The sequence below is a fragment of the Octopus bimaculoides genome, chromosome 14 (genome assembly GCF_046866305.1).
Source record: "Octopus bimaculoides isolate indiv1 chromosome 14, ASM4686630v1, whole genome shotgun sequence".
Taxonomy (NCBI): Eukaryota; Metazoa; Mollusca; class Cephalopoda; order Octopoda; family Octopodidae; genus Octopus; species Octopus bimaculoides.
This window is the reverse complement of record NC_142941.1, coordinates 14,752,754-14,767,673: the sequence shown is the minus strand read 5'-3', so window position 1 is coordinate 14,767,673 and position 14,920 is coordinate 14,752,754. Positions and strand designations below refer to the sequence as shown.

The 14,920-nt window shown below is 35.4% G+C and overlaps 1 protein-coding gene across 1 annotated transcript in view; it reads right to left on the bottom strand.

Annotated features, from left to right (window-relative positions):
• LOC106875587 (soma ferritin-like) overlaps positions 1 to 2,913 on the bottom strand; it is a 20,394-nt gene extending 17,481 nt beyond the window's left edge. Inside the window, exon 1 of the mRNA XM_089362375.1 lies at positions 2,649 to 2,913. Coding sequence (XP_089218501.1) covers positions 2,649 to 2,808 — 160 coding nt within the window. The 5' untranslated portion in view covers positions 2,809 to 2,913. The remainder of the gene's footprint in view (positions 1 to 2,648) is intronic.
• Between the last annotated feature and the right edge of the window lie 12,007 nt (positions 2,914 to 14,920).

Below are 14,920 nucleotides of genomic sequence, written 5' to 3'. Positions count from 1 at the left end.
GAAACAAAAACCCTAAATTCATTATATTCTCTTTCTATCAATGTAAAGACAGAATCTCCACACAAGAAAGAATCAACAAGGAGAATCTTTTCATAGAGAAATTCCAACCATTTCTTAACACACACACCCCTCAGTGACCTTATTTCTCTATGAACAGACACAAACTTCCTGTTGAAAAAAAGAGTTCATAACTCCAACTAAAAACACTTGTCTCCCCTTACACACACTTCCTGTTTTGACACCACATTTCCTGCTTAACACAAACTTTTAACCCTTTTTTTAAACCTAACAAAACTCTCAACTCTCATGCATCCTTATTCTTCCTACCAATTTATACATGAACTACTATTGAACTACAAAAGCTCAAAGACAATATAACGTATGGGTATATTTATTTTTTAATATATTATTGTTTTATATATTATTTTCTTCATTTTGTACTTCTTTGTAAAAAAAATTTTCATTCTCCTTCTTCTTGATAATTTGCTTCTTCGCAATGAAAACCAGTTAGAAAAAATCTTTATTAAAATGTGCTTCCAGTTCAGCATTCTGGCTTTTTTTCATTTTCCTATTATTTCTCCACGTGCGGTTAACACAACCCCACTATTTACTGACTTGTATATATATATATATATATATATATATATATATATATATATATATATATATATATATATATATATATATATATATATATATATATATATATATATATATATATATATATATATATAATAATGATAATAATATTAGGGATAAAAATCCAAATTTACATATATATATATATATATGTAAATTTTGATTTTTATCCCTAATATTATTATCATTATATATATATATATATATATATATATATATATATATATATGTATGTATATAATAATATTAGGGATAAAAATCCAAATTTACACACACACATATATATATATATATATATATATATATATATATAGAGAGAGAGAGAGAGAGAGATGTACTTGCATAGCAAGCGACCTGATCTGAGATCGTGTGCTGGAACGAAAACAATTGCAGCGTGGAAGGTGTTTATAAGCCATTTAAAATAACATATTTTGACAAATTAAATTTAAATGTTCAAATGAATCTGACGGCTTTTGTGTGTTATTTTAAATGGCTTATAAACACCTTCCACGCTGCAATTGTTTATATATATATATATATATATATATATATATATATATATATATATATATATATAAATTTTATAAAGAATATTCAAAATGGAATATTTTATTGAGCTTATATTAAGTGCTCTATTACTTTGAGCAAATAGATATATACATGTTTTTATATCATTAATAAATTTATAAGATTATTAATAATATTCACAGGAAATCAATATCAAAATTTCCGAAAGATATATGTTTAATGTGACACAGTAAAATTTTGAATTATAATTAAATTAAAATTTAAGATGTACAAAATATAAATATATATAAAAAATATAAATGTACATAAAAATACATGCGTATATAAATGTATATAAAAATGTATGCGTAATTGAGTATAAATATTATGAAAGTCTAAAAATTAAAAAGCATCTGACGATCGTTTCACGGACATTATTGCCTCCACAATGTAATCAATATAGATAAGCATACTGGCAATAATTCCGCTCTTCAGAGATGAATGGAGTTATTATATACGTGTTAAAAACGAATGGTATATATAATAAGATGATATTAATTAAAATATTAAAAAATATTCAGAATATTAAAAATATTAAAATGTCCTTTAAGAGTTTGTAAAAGTAATCCCTCCTATAATTTGGAAAATTCATATTTTTCATTTGTAGAAATTTTAAATGGTATATATTTTTTTTAAAATTGGTAGGTTTTTCAGAATATTTAAGAATTCAGTATATAATTATAGTAAAGTTCATCTTGTTGTTGGATATATTGGTAATCCTATGAATCACATCAATATTTAAAAGTTCATCCACTGCATATAATTCATTGGGGCTATTTTTCAAAATAGTTTCCGGAATATATATATATATATATATATATATATATATATATATATATATATTATGTGGAGAATGGAGAAACAAACACAAGAAGAAGCAAGTCAACTGGGCTAGTTAGCCATTGATTTAATTATGTGGAGATTATATAATGAGTCTATTACGAACGTTTCGATGTGCCAAATGGTTTGGCAGATCTCTTCAGAATGTTGAGGAGTATGTTAGAGTTCATCCTATCATTTACCTATATATATATATATATATATATATATATATATATATATATATATACACACACACACGCGCACGTAGATACATATACATATGTGTACGTGTGCGTGCGGGTGCGTGCGGGTACGTGTGTGTGTGTGTGTGTGGGGGGGGGGTTCTGCGTTTCTACCCCACTACCGCTTGACAATAGGTGCTAGTGTGTTTACATCACCATAACTTAGCGGTGTTCGGCAACAAAAACTGACAGAAGACGTACCGGGCTTTCAAAAAACACTATGTAATGGGGTCGATTCATTCAACCAAAAACGTCTTCAAGGCGGTGCCCCAGCATGACCGCAGTCTGATGACTAAAACATGTAAAAAGATGAAACATATCAAAAACTGGGTTTACTTCTTTACAAAATAAAATAGTTGGAAAGATTTCTGAACTTACGACAGTACGAATTTGCGGCGGATAAAGATATCCACAGATTGAAAACAAGTAATATGCTGATAGTTCTCCTCATTATTTTGCTCTTGTTGTTGGTGTTTTTTACTTTTATTCTATTTTGTTGATGCTGTTGGTCTCCTGGTGGCAAGAAAAAAATCACCATTCACTTGTTACAGATGTCAGAAAAAGAACAAACAGCAGCAGCCTTTGGGTGTTTGTAAAGACCAACTGACACGGCTCTTCCTTTTGCAGGAGCGAGTTATAATGTGACGTTACTGTTTAAAGTTCAACTGATATATATATCAGTGTGTGTGTGTGTGTGTGTGTGTGTGTGTGTGTGTGTGTGTGTGTGTGTGTGTGTGTGTGTGTGTGTGTTCATCTGTGCATATATCTATGAATCGGTTGTCTTAGATTTTCTCTGTACGGATGTACAACTGTATGTGTGTGTGCAGGTTTGTATACGTTTGTGTGTGTGTGTGTATGTGTGTGTGTGTCTGTGTGTGCATGCGTGCGTGTGTGTGTGTGTGCGTGCGTGTGTGTGTCTGTGTGCCTGCGTGTGTGTTCATTTATGCATATATCTGTGTGAGTTAAGCGTGTGAGACTCTCTCTGTACGGATGTACAAGTGTGTGCATGTGTGCAGGTATGTGTACGTTTGTGTGTGCGTGTGTGTGTGTATGCGTGTAGCAACGGGAAAACGTCACAACTGCCAAAGGTCGAATTATGCCGCCATGTTTAATTATGTTGTAATCGGTAAAAAAAAATGAAGAGAAACGGTTTAATAATTTGCCCCAAACTCTGTTCTATGTCATAGCCTCATCATCTTGGAGTGGCATCTAACTAGGCCAGCACTAGGGATATATTACTCGTTGTCGTTATTTGCCTGATTTCGTTGAGTCAATGATCAAAGAGGTTCCAACCGTGACCATCTATATTTATCCTTTATCTTTAATTTGTGTCAGTTCTTGGATTCCGGCCATGCTGGAACTCCGTCTTGACTTCAGTACTTTTTCTTTAGATTCGGTACTTATTCTATCGGTCTCCTTTTGCCAAACTGCTATCTTACGGAAACGTGCAAAAAATTCACACCCGTTGGCGGGGACACCAACACGCACCAAGACACACTCACATACAAACATACATACATACATACATACATACACACATACATACATACATACATACATGCATACATACATACATACATATATACATACATACGCATACATACACACATACATACATACATACATGTGTGTGTGTGTGTGTGTGTGTGTGTGTGTGTGTGTGTGTGTGTGTGTGTGTGTGTATATATATATATTTATATATAGTTTTAGGGAAAAGAACCAAGGTTCATGAACTCATCGATGAAAATCCACTGTCACATATAGAAAAATTAATAATTAAAAGCACAATAAATGAGTATAATATAATACAAAGTAATTATCATAAGATAAAGATAATAAAATGACTACACGTGTTTCATAACTAATTTTCAGATAGAAAAGAAATTTAAATCGATTAAAATCAATTAAAATTATCGAAAATAAATTCTATTCAAAAATACAGCTAATCGTCAACTCATAGACACAAGCAACGATTTCTTTACCGAATCGTTACTGGCGACGAAAAATGGTGCCTGTGCATCAGTATGAAGCAGCGTAAGGAATGGCTTAGCCTCGGTAAACAAGCGACACCGCGCGTGTAACAAGATCTTCATTCGCGTAAAATGATGTTGTGCGTATGGTGGGACTGGGAAGGGATTATCCATTACAAATTGCTTGAATGGAACCAAACAGTCAACGCGGAACTCTATGTTCAACAGATGGAACGACTCAACATGCTATTCAAGAGAAAAGACCTAATCATCAGCATGGAGTTCTTCTGCTGCATGACAACGCCCGCCCCCATATCGCCAATATGATCAAGGAAGCCATTCAAACGCATGGCTAGGAAGTGCTGCCACACTCGCCGTACTCTCCTGATTTGGCACCAACGGATTTCCACCTGTTTCGATCTCTTTCAAATGCTATGCGCGGAGTTTCGTTCAATACTGATGCAGAACTGAGAGCTTGGTTGGATCAATTTTTCGAGTCGAAATCGGGTGAATTCTACCAACGAGGTATTGAAAATCTTGTTGAACGTTGGGAAGAAGTTGTAAACAACAAAGGTGAATACATTATTGATTAATTATTTTTTTATTTATTAAACCTTTTAAAACAATTTAAATTAAAAAGAACGGCGGGAACTTATTTGCCAACCCAATATATCCATATAAACGTATAAATATTTGTGTATGTGTATGTGTGCATGTGCGCACATATATAAATATGTGTGCGTATCTGTACACACCTTTATTTTATCTGATTCTTGGTTTATAACTAATATATATATAGCATGTTTATCTTTCGAGTATTCCATAAATAAATGCCCTAAGCAGTCTTTATAGAAACCATCTAATAAGTAATTAAGTACATGAATGAATATTAAACTGATTCTATGTAATCTTTCCTTTTTAAATGTTGCTAATTGATATTTACACACATTTTTACCTATTTTGGTTATGATATCAATTTTGATAATCTTAAATTTTATTTTTATACAACATAACAATATTGTTTGTAAACAATCACAGATAGTACCCCAAGAAAATAATAATTTTCTTACATATCATTATTGTTCCTAACAGATTTACACTCATTCGGTTCCTTAGTTTATGGCGTTTGGTCTTTTATCCTTATTACAGCTGCATTAGATGTGGGACAATTTTTCGATATATTTAAAAGCAGAAACAAACGCGTCTTATACGCCTGATGATACTCTTCATTTTCAGAAGTGCCTCGAATATTGCTTTTTACGCCTTGTATGAATATTTTGTTATATTTTGACATAATTATGGTATTATGTAAGGATCACTGAAACAGCTGTAGGCAATGAATATCTGAAATATTGAAATTTCACTAATATTTTTGCCTTCTGTTTACTCAAGTACATACATACACATGTACGTACACACACAGATATACACACATATTTTACTTGTTTCAGTCATTAGACTGCAGCCATGTTGGGGCACCGACTAGATAATTTTTAGTCGACTCCATACTTTACTTTTAGCCTGGTACTTATTCTATTGGTGCTTTTTACCGAACTGCTAAGTTACGATGACGCAAACAAACCAACTCCGGTTGTCAAGCGATGGCGGAGAACAAACACACCTGCGCGCACACACATACACACATGCACGCGCACGCACAAGAAAAAGAGATGACAATGGTTGTGCCATGAACTTCATTAACTTATCACTGTTTCTGCTATACGATGCAGTGGACTCATAGTTGGGTGCCTGAATAACACCGTGTAGTTTCATCGGAGCCTCGAATACAAAGTGCAATTTATTTGGACAAAAAAAGGACTTACATTTCTGCAATATACAGGGAATGCATTATCAGCGAGAAAGTCGTTGATGTATATAAAAAAGTGTGTCATCTTTTTTCTTCCCGTTCTATATTTAAGAGATGAGGAATTTTGTACATTATTTACATTTGACGGATATTTGTCCTCATCTTGTTTGTTGTTAACACAACGTTTCGGCTGATATACCCTCTAGTCTTCATCAGGTGTCTTGGGGAAATTTCGAACCTGGGTTCTCATTCCTAAGGTATTTTTCGATGTTATTATTATTATTATTATTCAGGTTACTGCCTAGGATCGAAATCGGAATCTTGGGCTTAGTAGCCCGCGCTCTTAACCACTACGCCATATGCCCGTAGACAGACACGCCAGATTAAGAAGTTTATGAAACTCAAAGGTCAGAGAATGAAGACTGAAGTCCGTCACCCACCCGTGAAAGCAGTAATTAATGTAAGTAGCCGACACCTAGAAAGCTCTGAAGGACCCACGGGCATATGACGTAGTGGTTAAGAGCGCGGGCTACTAACCCCAAGATTCCGAGTTGGATTCCAAGCAATGACTTGAATAATAATAATAATAATAATAACAACAACAACATCGAAAAATACCTTAGGAATGAGAACCCAGGTTCGAAATTTCCTACAAGACACCTGATGAAGGCTGGAGGGTATATCAGCCGAAACATTGTTTTAAGAACAAACAAGATGAGGACAAATATCCGTCAGATGTAAATAATGTATCTTTTTCTTATTATCGATCTATACACATCATACACACACACACAAACACACACATGCACATATATACATATTCATTATATGATATTATGCAGTTTATTGTATAATAATACATGTTATATGAATTGCTGTCATATATTATGGAGAAGAAGGATGAAAAAAAGAAATTAGAAAGACAGGTGGGAAGAAAGAAAGAAAGAAAGAAAGAAAAAAAGAAAGGGAAAAGGAAAGAAAGATTTTTTTTTATGTGATAACACTTATACCGACCTAGAAACGAGGCCGTCATTTTATCGTCTGCCAAGTTTATTGTTCCGAAAGATGATTCATAACTATTCTCTTTATTATGTTCAATAACGTGCTTAATTGTACTACAGACATCTGTTTGATCAAAGTCTACAATTTTTAATTATTCATTGATTCATTATCTGTGACATTTTTTCTCCCTTTCTCTCTCTCTCAAACATACACACACACACACATATATATATGTACGCATGTATAGACATATCGGTACATTCCTATTACACACATACATACATACATATATACATACATGCATACATACATACATACATACATACATACACATATATATTAATAAGGTGTTTTGAATGGCACAACAATGGACTATAACAACTGATATAATTTAATCATCCATAGTCTTATATAATATTTCGGAATATAAAAATTCCTTCTTCAGATATATCCTAGGGATCGATCGAATCACTGCAACAATTGATTTTCCAACGGCTTTTTTCTTTTCTCTTTTTTTGCCCCCTTCTTCCTTCTTTCCCCGGAAGTGTCTCTGAAATGGTCTCACGAAGCTCCTTCCGGAATTCCTCGTGAGAAGTGCGTGAATGCGGCCATGTCTCAGGCTCATGTGTGCTGGCATATCCGTAACGCTTTTTTTTTGTTTACTTCTTCTTTCTTTTTTTTCTCATCCCTTTTTTTTTTATAAATCATACATGACCATGTCATAAAAAACCCTACACGCATCCAGATGTAGCTAGAGAATATATTGACTGCCAAGCTCCAACCTGTTGTTGATTTGGGGCCCTAGTCTGTGTATGAGTATAGCTTCTTTAATTCTTAAATTACCCAAATTTCTTTCATTGGCCTCAATTGCGACTGTTATGCTTTTGTCGGTGTTCTGGCATCTGTCTAGATGTTTTCTGAAGGAGGAGGCTCTCGTGTTCAGATGTTCTTTGATGCGAATGTGTAACGGTCTTGTTGTGCTACCCACATAAAACTTGTTGTATTTGCTACATTGTATTCTACTTCCGGGGAAAGAAAAAAAAAAGGAAAAATAAAAGGGAAAAAAGAAGACAGAAGAAGGAAGAAGAAGAAAGCCGTTGGAAAATCGATTGTAGCAGTGATTCGATCAATCCCTAGGGATATCTGATAAAGGAATTTTTATATTCCGAAATATTATATCAGACTATGGATGATTGAATTATACCAGTTATTATAGTCCATTGTTGTGCCATTCAAAATACATTATTACTATTTATTATTATTGTCTACAAACAATACACAATGCATCAAGCGTACTACAATATTCTCCTATATATATACATACACGCAGGCACACACGCGCGCGCGCATGCACACACACACACACATGCACACACGCAAATATGTGTTCAGGAGAACAAAGTCTAAATTCGATTGTTTAATACTAGTTACATGATTGAGGAATGAAGAGACAGTGGAGCAGAGAGAGAGAGAGAGAGAGAGAGAGAGAGGGGAAGATAGAAAGATAGAGAGAGATAGAAAAAGTGAGTGAGTGAAAGAGAAAGAAAGGGGGGTAGGTTCGACTTCAGTGCACAACTGGTTCTTATTTTATCGACTCCGAAAAGGTGAAAGGCTAAATCGACCACAGGAGGATTTGAACTCAGAACGTAAAAACCGGAGGAAATGCTGCTAAACATTTTCTCCGACTCAATAACCGTTCTGCCAGCTCACCGCCTTTAAGGTTTAAAATTTTGACACAATGCCAGCAATTTCAGGGAAGCTGCAGTCACCTTTCTTCATTCTACGTAATGCTTATGCGAAACCATTCCCATTTTGTTTAGAAATAAGAACGGTTACTGTTCTCGTTGTTTGTGCTGATGGCGGCGGCGATAGTGCTGGTGATGATCGTGATGGTGGTGTTAGGGGCGGTAGTGGAAGTCGAGCTTCTACCATTTTAAATTTTATCCTGCAATGTTCTGCTGCTGTTGTTGTTGCTGCCAGTGATTTGCCTCTCGACTATAACAGTTAGTGGTGGGAAAATAATGTAATAATGGCTGTTCCAACTGCCATCACTTCACTCGACTTGAGAATCCATATTGTTCTTTTTTTATTTGAAATATTAAATGTTAATTTTTAAATCTCAAAATTCATCCTTAGAAACCGAAATTTCGCCGAACCAGCTCGCTGTAAGCAAAGCGAGCTAGCTTATTTAGAAAACAGTTCAACAAAAATTCAAATATCAACTAATAAAACAACGGATTTCAAAGAAAACTTACGAGCTACGAACAAGAGTCCTCTCTTTCCCATCACAAATAACAACAACAACAATGATAATAATCCTTTCTACTATAGGCGCAATGCCTGAAATTTTGGGGAGGGGACTACTCGGTTACATTGACCCCAGTGTTTCGTTGGTATTTAGTTTATCGATCCTGGCAGATTGAAAGGCAAAGTCGACCTCGGCGGAATTTGAACTAAGAACGTAAGGACAGACGAAATTCCGTTAAGCATTTTGCCCGGCGTGCAAACGATTCTACCAGATCGCCGAATAGTAATAATAATAATGTTGATGATGATGAATGGCGTACAAATTACTAATTATTGTTTATTCATGTTATCAGAAGACATCATTCAATCAAGATTAATGAAGAGACAACTTATTTGACAAATAAATCAACCGAACTTATGACATCAGATCATATAACATTATTTGATAACGATTTTATTAGAAATAGAGGTACCGACCTCCGCTGAGGTCAATGAACCTTCAATACATTTCTGAAACAATTACTGAAGGAAAAATTTGGACATACATTTCCGTTTTTTGTTTTTTGTTTTTTAAATGAAACATAGGTGTTGGTATGGGTGTATGATTAAGAAGTTAACTTGCAATCACCTGGTGTTGGGTTCAGTCTTACTGCGCAGCACATTGGGCAAGTGCCTTCTATTATAAGCCCCGGGTCGATCAATGCTATGTGAGACAATCTAATGAAAGGAAACTGCGTGAAAGCCCCTTGTGTGTGTGTGTGTTTGTCTGTGTCTACATCACTCTGCACCGCTTAACAACCAGTGTTAATTTATTTACGCATCACAACTTAGCCGTTCATTAAGGCGTGTGCCTTGTGGTTAGGGTGTTACATCACGATCTTACAATCGTGGTTTCGTTTTCTGAATCAGGCGGTGCGTTGTGTTCTTGAGCAAAACATTTCCTTTCACGTTGATCCAGTCCACTCAGCTGCAAATGAGTAACTGGGAAGCAATACATAGCTGGGAAGTCAATCCTACGCTGGACCGACGTCCCTTTCAGTGGTGGTGGGCGAGGCGTGTTGTATTCTTAGTCTTTTGTCGGCAAAGAAAATGTGTTAAACGTTGACCTTATAAGTCGTGACGCTCATGACAGATCTACGATCCAGGCCAGACAAAGCTCCAAAAGAAAATTATTTTTCAACGTGGAACGGATGTTATACTCTTCCTTGGAGAGCAAGTACTTCTTTTTAAGGATAAAATCGACATTGTTGGCTAAATACAGAATGGAAATATTTGGGGAATTTTTGAACTGATTAATTATCACTATAACACTAAGATTAACCATTCGAACAACGTTAAGGTTTCGAAAATTTAAAAATAAGGCAATGCAAGCGCGTTATTTATCACCTGATACTCGAAATGAATTAATTAATCGTTGCGCTGATCAAATTAAAAAGGTTATTCTAAGAGAATTTGAATGTGTGAACTATTAATTTCAAATTTTGGCACAAGGCTAGTAAATTTGAAGGGTGGGGATAAGTCGAATACATCGACCCCAGTGTTCAACTAGTAGTTATTTTATCGACCGGCGAAAGGATAAAAGGCAAAGTCGACCATGGCAGAATTTGAACTCAGAACGTAAAAACAGATAAAATACAGCTAAGCATTTTGCTCAGCATGGTAACGATTCTGCTAGCCTTAAGAGTGTGAAATATTCTTTTCTACTCTAGGCACAAGGGGTGAGGGCCAGTCGATTAGATCGACCCAGTATGCAGCTGGTACTTAATTTATCGACTCCGAAAGGATGAAAGGCAAAGTCGACCTCAGCAGAATTTGAACTCAGAACGTAAAAACTGACGAAATACCCTTCTTCAGTTGTCCCTGCTCCATCTACTCCGCGTTTCGAAGGCAAGGAAGGGTAATACTCTTTATGTTGCATGTCTCGTTTCTCTGTTTGAAAAAAAAGTTCGTTTTCTGTCTTCGTCTTTATGTTTTCGTTTCTCATTGTGTTTAACGTTTTTTGTGATGTCCTGTACCCATATATGCTTGTATGTATACATATAGATGTCGGTATGTACATATATGTATGGATATATGCATATATGTAAGTTTATATATATATATATAAGATAAAACTTACTTGGAAATGGATGCATGACGTTCAATCAAATAATAATATAAATAATATATGTATACATTTGTATATATACACACATATGTACATACAGCGAACGCTGGAAGAAGATTCTTCTTGTTTTCCCTCTCTTTCTCTCTCACCCTTTCGCTTTCTCTCATCCTCTCTCTAATTCTTTTTTCTCCCATTCACCGTTTTCTATCTATCTCTCTCTCTCTTCCTCCTTTACTCGCACTTGACCATCGTCCATCTTTCCTTTCCTCACGTGATCATCTTTCTTTTCTTTTAGTCTGTTGTGCAGTCCAGACGCATTCCTGTCTGTCTCTTCTCTTATCAAAGAATATTCTTCCAGCGTTCACTATCTTACCTCGTCTGAGTCTAGCGGCCTTCCTGTTTCTATTCGTTTCTTTTGGTTTGTTGTTTGTCCTGTTTTTGTTACCAACTTCGACCCTCCGCAAATCCCAAATTTTATTTTGGTTCGCGGGAGCAACTGCCTTCAAAGTTTTATCTTGTCGTTCATTGCTCGAAATAAGGAGTAGAACGACAGCCGACACCTGATGAAGTATCGTTTTTTATGTTACTTGTCTTGTTTTCCATTGTTTCTCTCGTTCTTTGCGTACGCAACGTTATTTTCGTATTTCATGTTGTTCACGTTTTGTGACATCCTGTACCTATATATGCATACCTATATTCCTACGCACACACACATGCATATACTCACATATTATTTGTATTATTATATGATCGAACGCACGCGTCCTTTTTGCAAGTAAGTTTTAACTTTATTTTCTGAAGCGACTCTATCTTTGTATCCTCCCCCCCTCTCCCTTTCACTACTATTTCTCTCTCTCTCTTCCTCCCTGACTCTCGTTGCTCACCTATGTTCAACTTCCACCCCTTTTTTTCTCTCTCTACCACTCTTTCTCCTTACCCCTCACTGGTCACATGTGACCGGCTACTGCTTCCTTTCTTCTCTTGGCCACTGCCAAGCTAGCACGAACTTTCTTCTCTCTTCCCCTCAAGTTCGTCACATCACAGCGTTCAGTATACAGATATTTTTTACATGTCTGGCTTACAGCCCTTCTTGTTTATTTTCACTCTTTCGTTTTCTGTTTGCCACTTAATTCCTCCGCATTACAAATTTAATTTAATTTGTTTCCACGGGAAGAGCTATTCTAACCATGCGTCTTGCCCTAACTCTTCGAAACGCTTAGTCTAGAATAGGGGCCGCTGATGAAGGAAATGTTCTCTATGTGGCCTGTTTGTTTTCTGTGCTCTGTTTTTCATTTTGTCCACGTTTTTTTTGTGACGTCCTGTACCCAGATATGCATCTATATATACATGTAGATGTAGGTATGTACATACATGTACGTATATATGCATAAACTCACATATTATTTGTATTATTGTATATATATATATATATATATATGTGTGTGTATATATACATATATTTGCACACAATATAGATGTTAGAGTTACTTCCCTTCCATACTCTTTTGTTTTTTGTTATTTTCAATTTTACATGAGTTGCTCCCCTTGAACTTTAGCGATGCAATGCAATTTTAAAATTATTTTTCTGTGTACAACTATGTTATATACATTGGCTGAAGATGATGATCCACCTTTGTGGGTTATTTGAAACTCGGAATACCTCTTTATGACAACAATTTACTGTATATCCTGATATTTTTTACACTATCCTATATTTGATATATTGAGGTCTAATTCTTTTTGTGTATATTTCAATACAGCGTGTATATATATATATATATATATATATATACCGGAGTAAGCATATACTTGTGAAACAAGGTGGAAAAAAGAGTACTCAAATGCCAGAGGTAGAGTAATATACTTTATTTAAAAGCAGCAGAAATATAACAAAAGCTGTTACTCAAAGTTTCACGTTCCCGTTCGTCGGACCCGACGAACGACAACGTGAAACTCTGAGTAACAGCTTTTTGTTTTATTTCTGCTGCTTTTAAATAAAGTATATATAATATATATATATATTCTTTTACTTGTTTCAGTCATTTGACTGTGGCCATGCTGGAGCACCGCCTTTAGTCGAACAGATCGACTCCAGGACTTATTCTTTGTAAGCCTAGTAATTATTCTATCGGTCGCTTTTGCCGAACTACTATATTACGGGGACGCAAACACACCAGCATCGGTTGTCAAGGGGACAAACACAGACAAACTATATATATATATATATATATATACGACGGGATTCTTTCAGTTTCCGTCTATCAAATCCACTCACAGGGCTTTGATCGGCCCGAGGCTATTATAGAAGACACTAGCCCAAGGTGCCATGCAGTGGGACTGAGACTGAAACCGGAACCATGTGGTTGGTAAGTAAGCTACTTACCACACAGCCACTCCTGCGCCTATACATATATATATGCATAATATTTGTGTGTGTGTGTGTGTGTATCTATCTATACATATATATATATATGTATGAGACGCCATGATTAATCGGTGACCAAACACCATTCAATTTTTTTTCTCCATATTCTTTCTGTTGAAGAGCGTAGCTCGAAACGTTAAAGACTTTCTGTATTCCCGAGCGTCAAACTAATACATCCTTTTGTTTTTTACACCACCTGTCTTCGTCTGTTTTTTTTCGTACATTCTCCCTCCTATATATATATATATAATTGTGTGTGTATATATGTATATATATTATTGTCTAGTGAGAGTCATTCCATTTTAGTTACTTATTAATTTAACACACTCACCAATCTGATTTCCACTCATTTACTTCATTATTTTTACTAAAATTTTCGTTGTCTTGCAAACGTTTCCATAGTTGTTGACTGTTCGTTATTAGAACTGCGTTTCTTTTTGTTTGTTTGTGCGCCTGCGTATGTGTGTGCATACATGTAGGGGTCTGTGTATGCATGTGTGCACGTTTGTATGTACTCTACATGTGTGTATGCATATATATATATATATGCATGTATTCTGCATAACTACACATTTGTGTATTTGTGTGTCTGTACATGGGTTTGTGTAACTATATAAATTTTGGGTATTGCGGTATGACACCTTGCATGTATATTTCCTATTTAGTACTGAGGAGGTTTCACTAATGAAGATGTACTCTTGTACTTGTCTGAGTGTTGGGTCCTTCAGAGGCTGGGATAGAATGCAGATGTCAAGTTGACCCAGTGTGCCTCCGTGCTGGTAGAATATGGAGGATTATTTTTTGTCGTCATATTGTCTCAAATGCTTATTTAGTCTCTCCGCGATGCTTCTAAGTGTCTCACCTATGCATATTATGTTCTTGTCTCCACAACCATCCTCTATGCACCTTATGCTGTAGATACATTTATAGTTCTACAGTTAATGCTAGAGTTAACCTTACTTACCAAAGGGGTACGTCCTACATAGTTGTGATCTGATGGAGGTCCTTGGTTTTTCAATGATCTCGATGTTGAGTTTAGCCACCGTTATTGCTTTCCTAAATCTACAGGCTAGTTCCCCATATGCCGTGGCC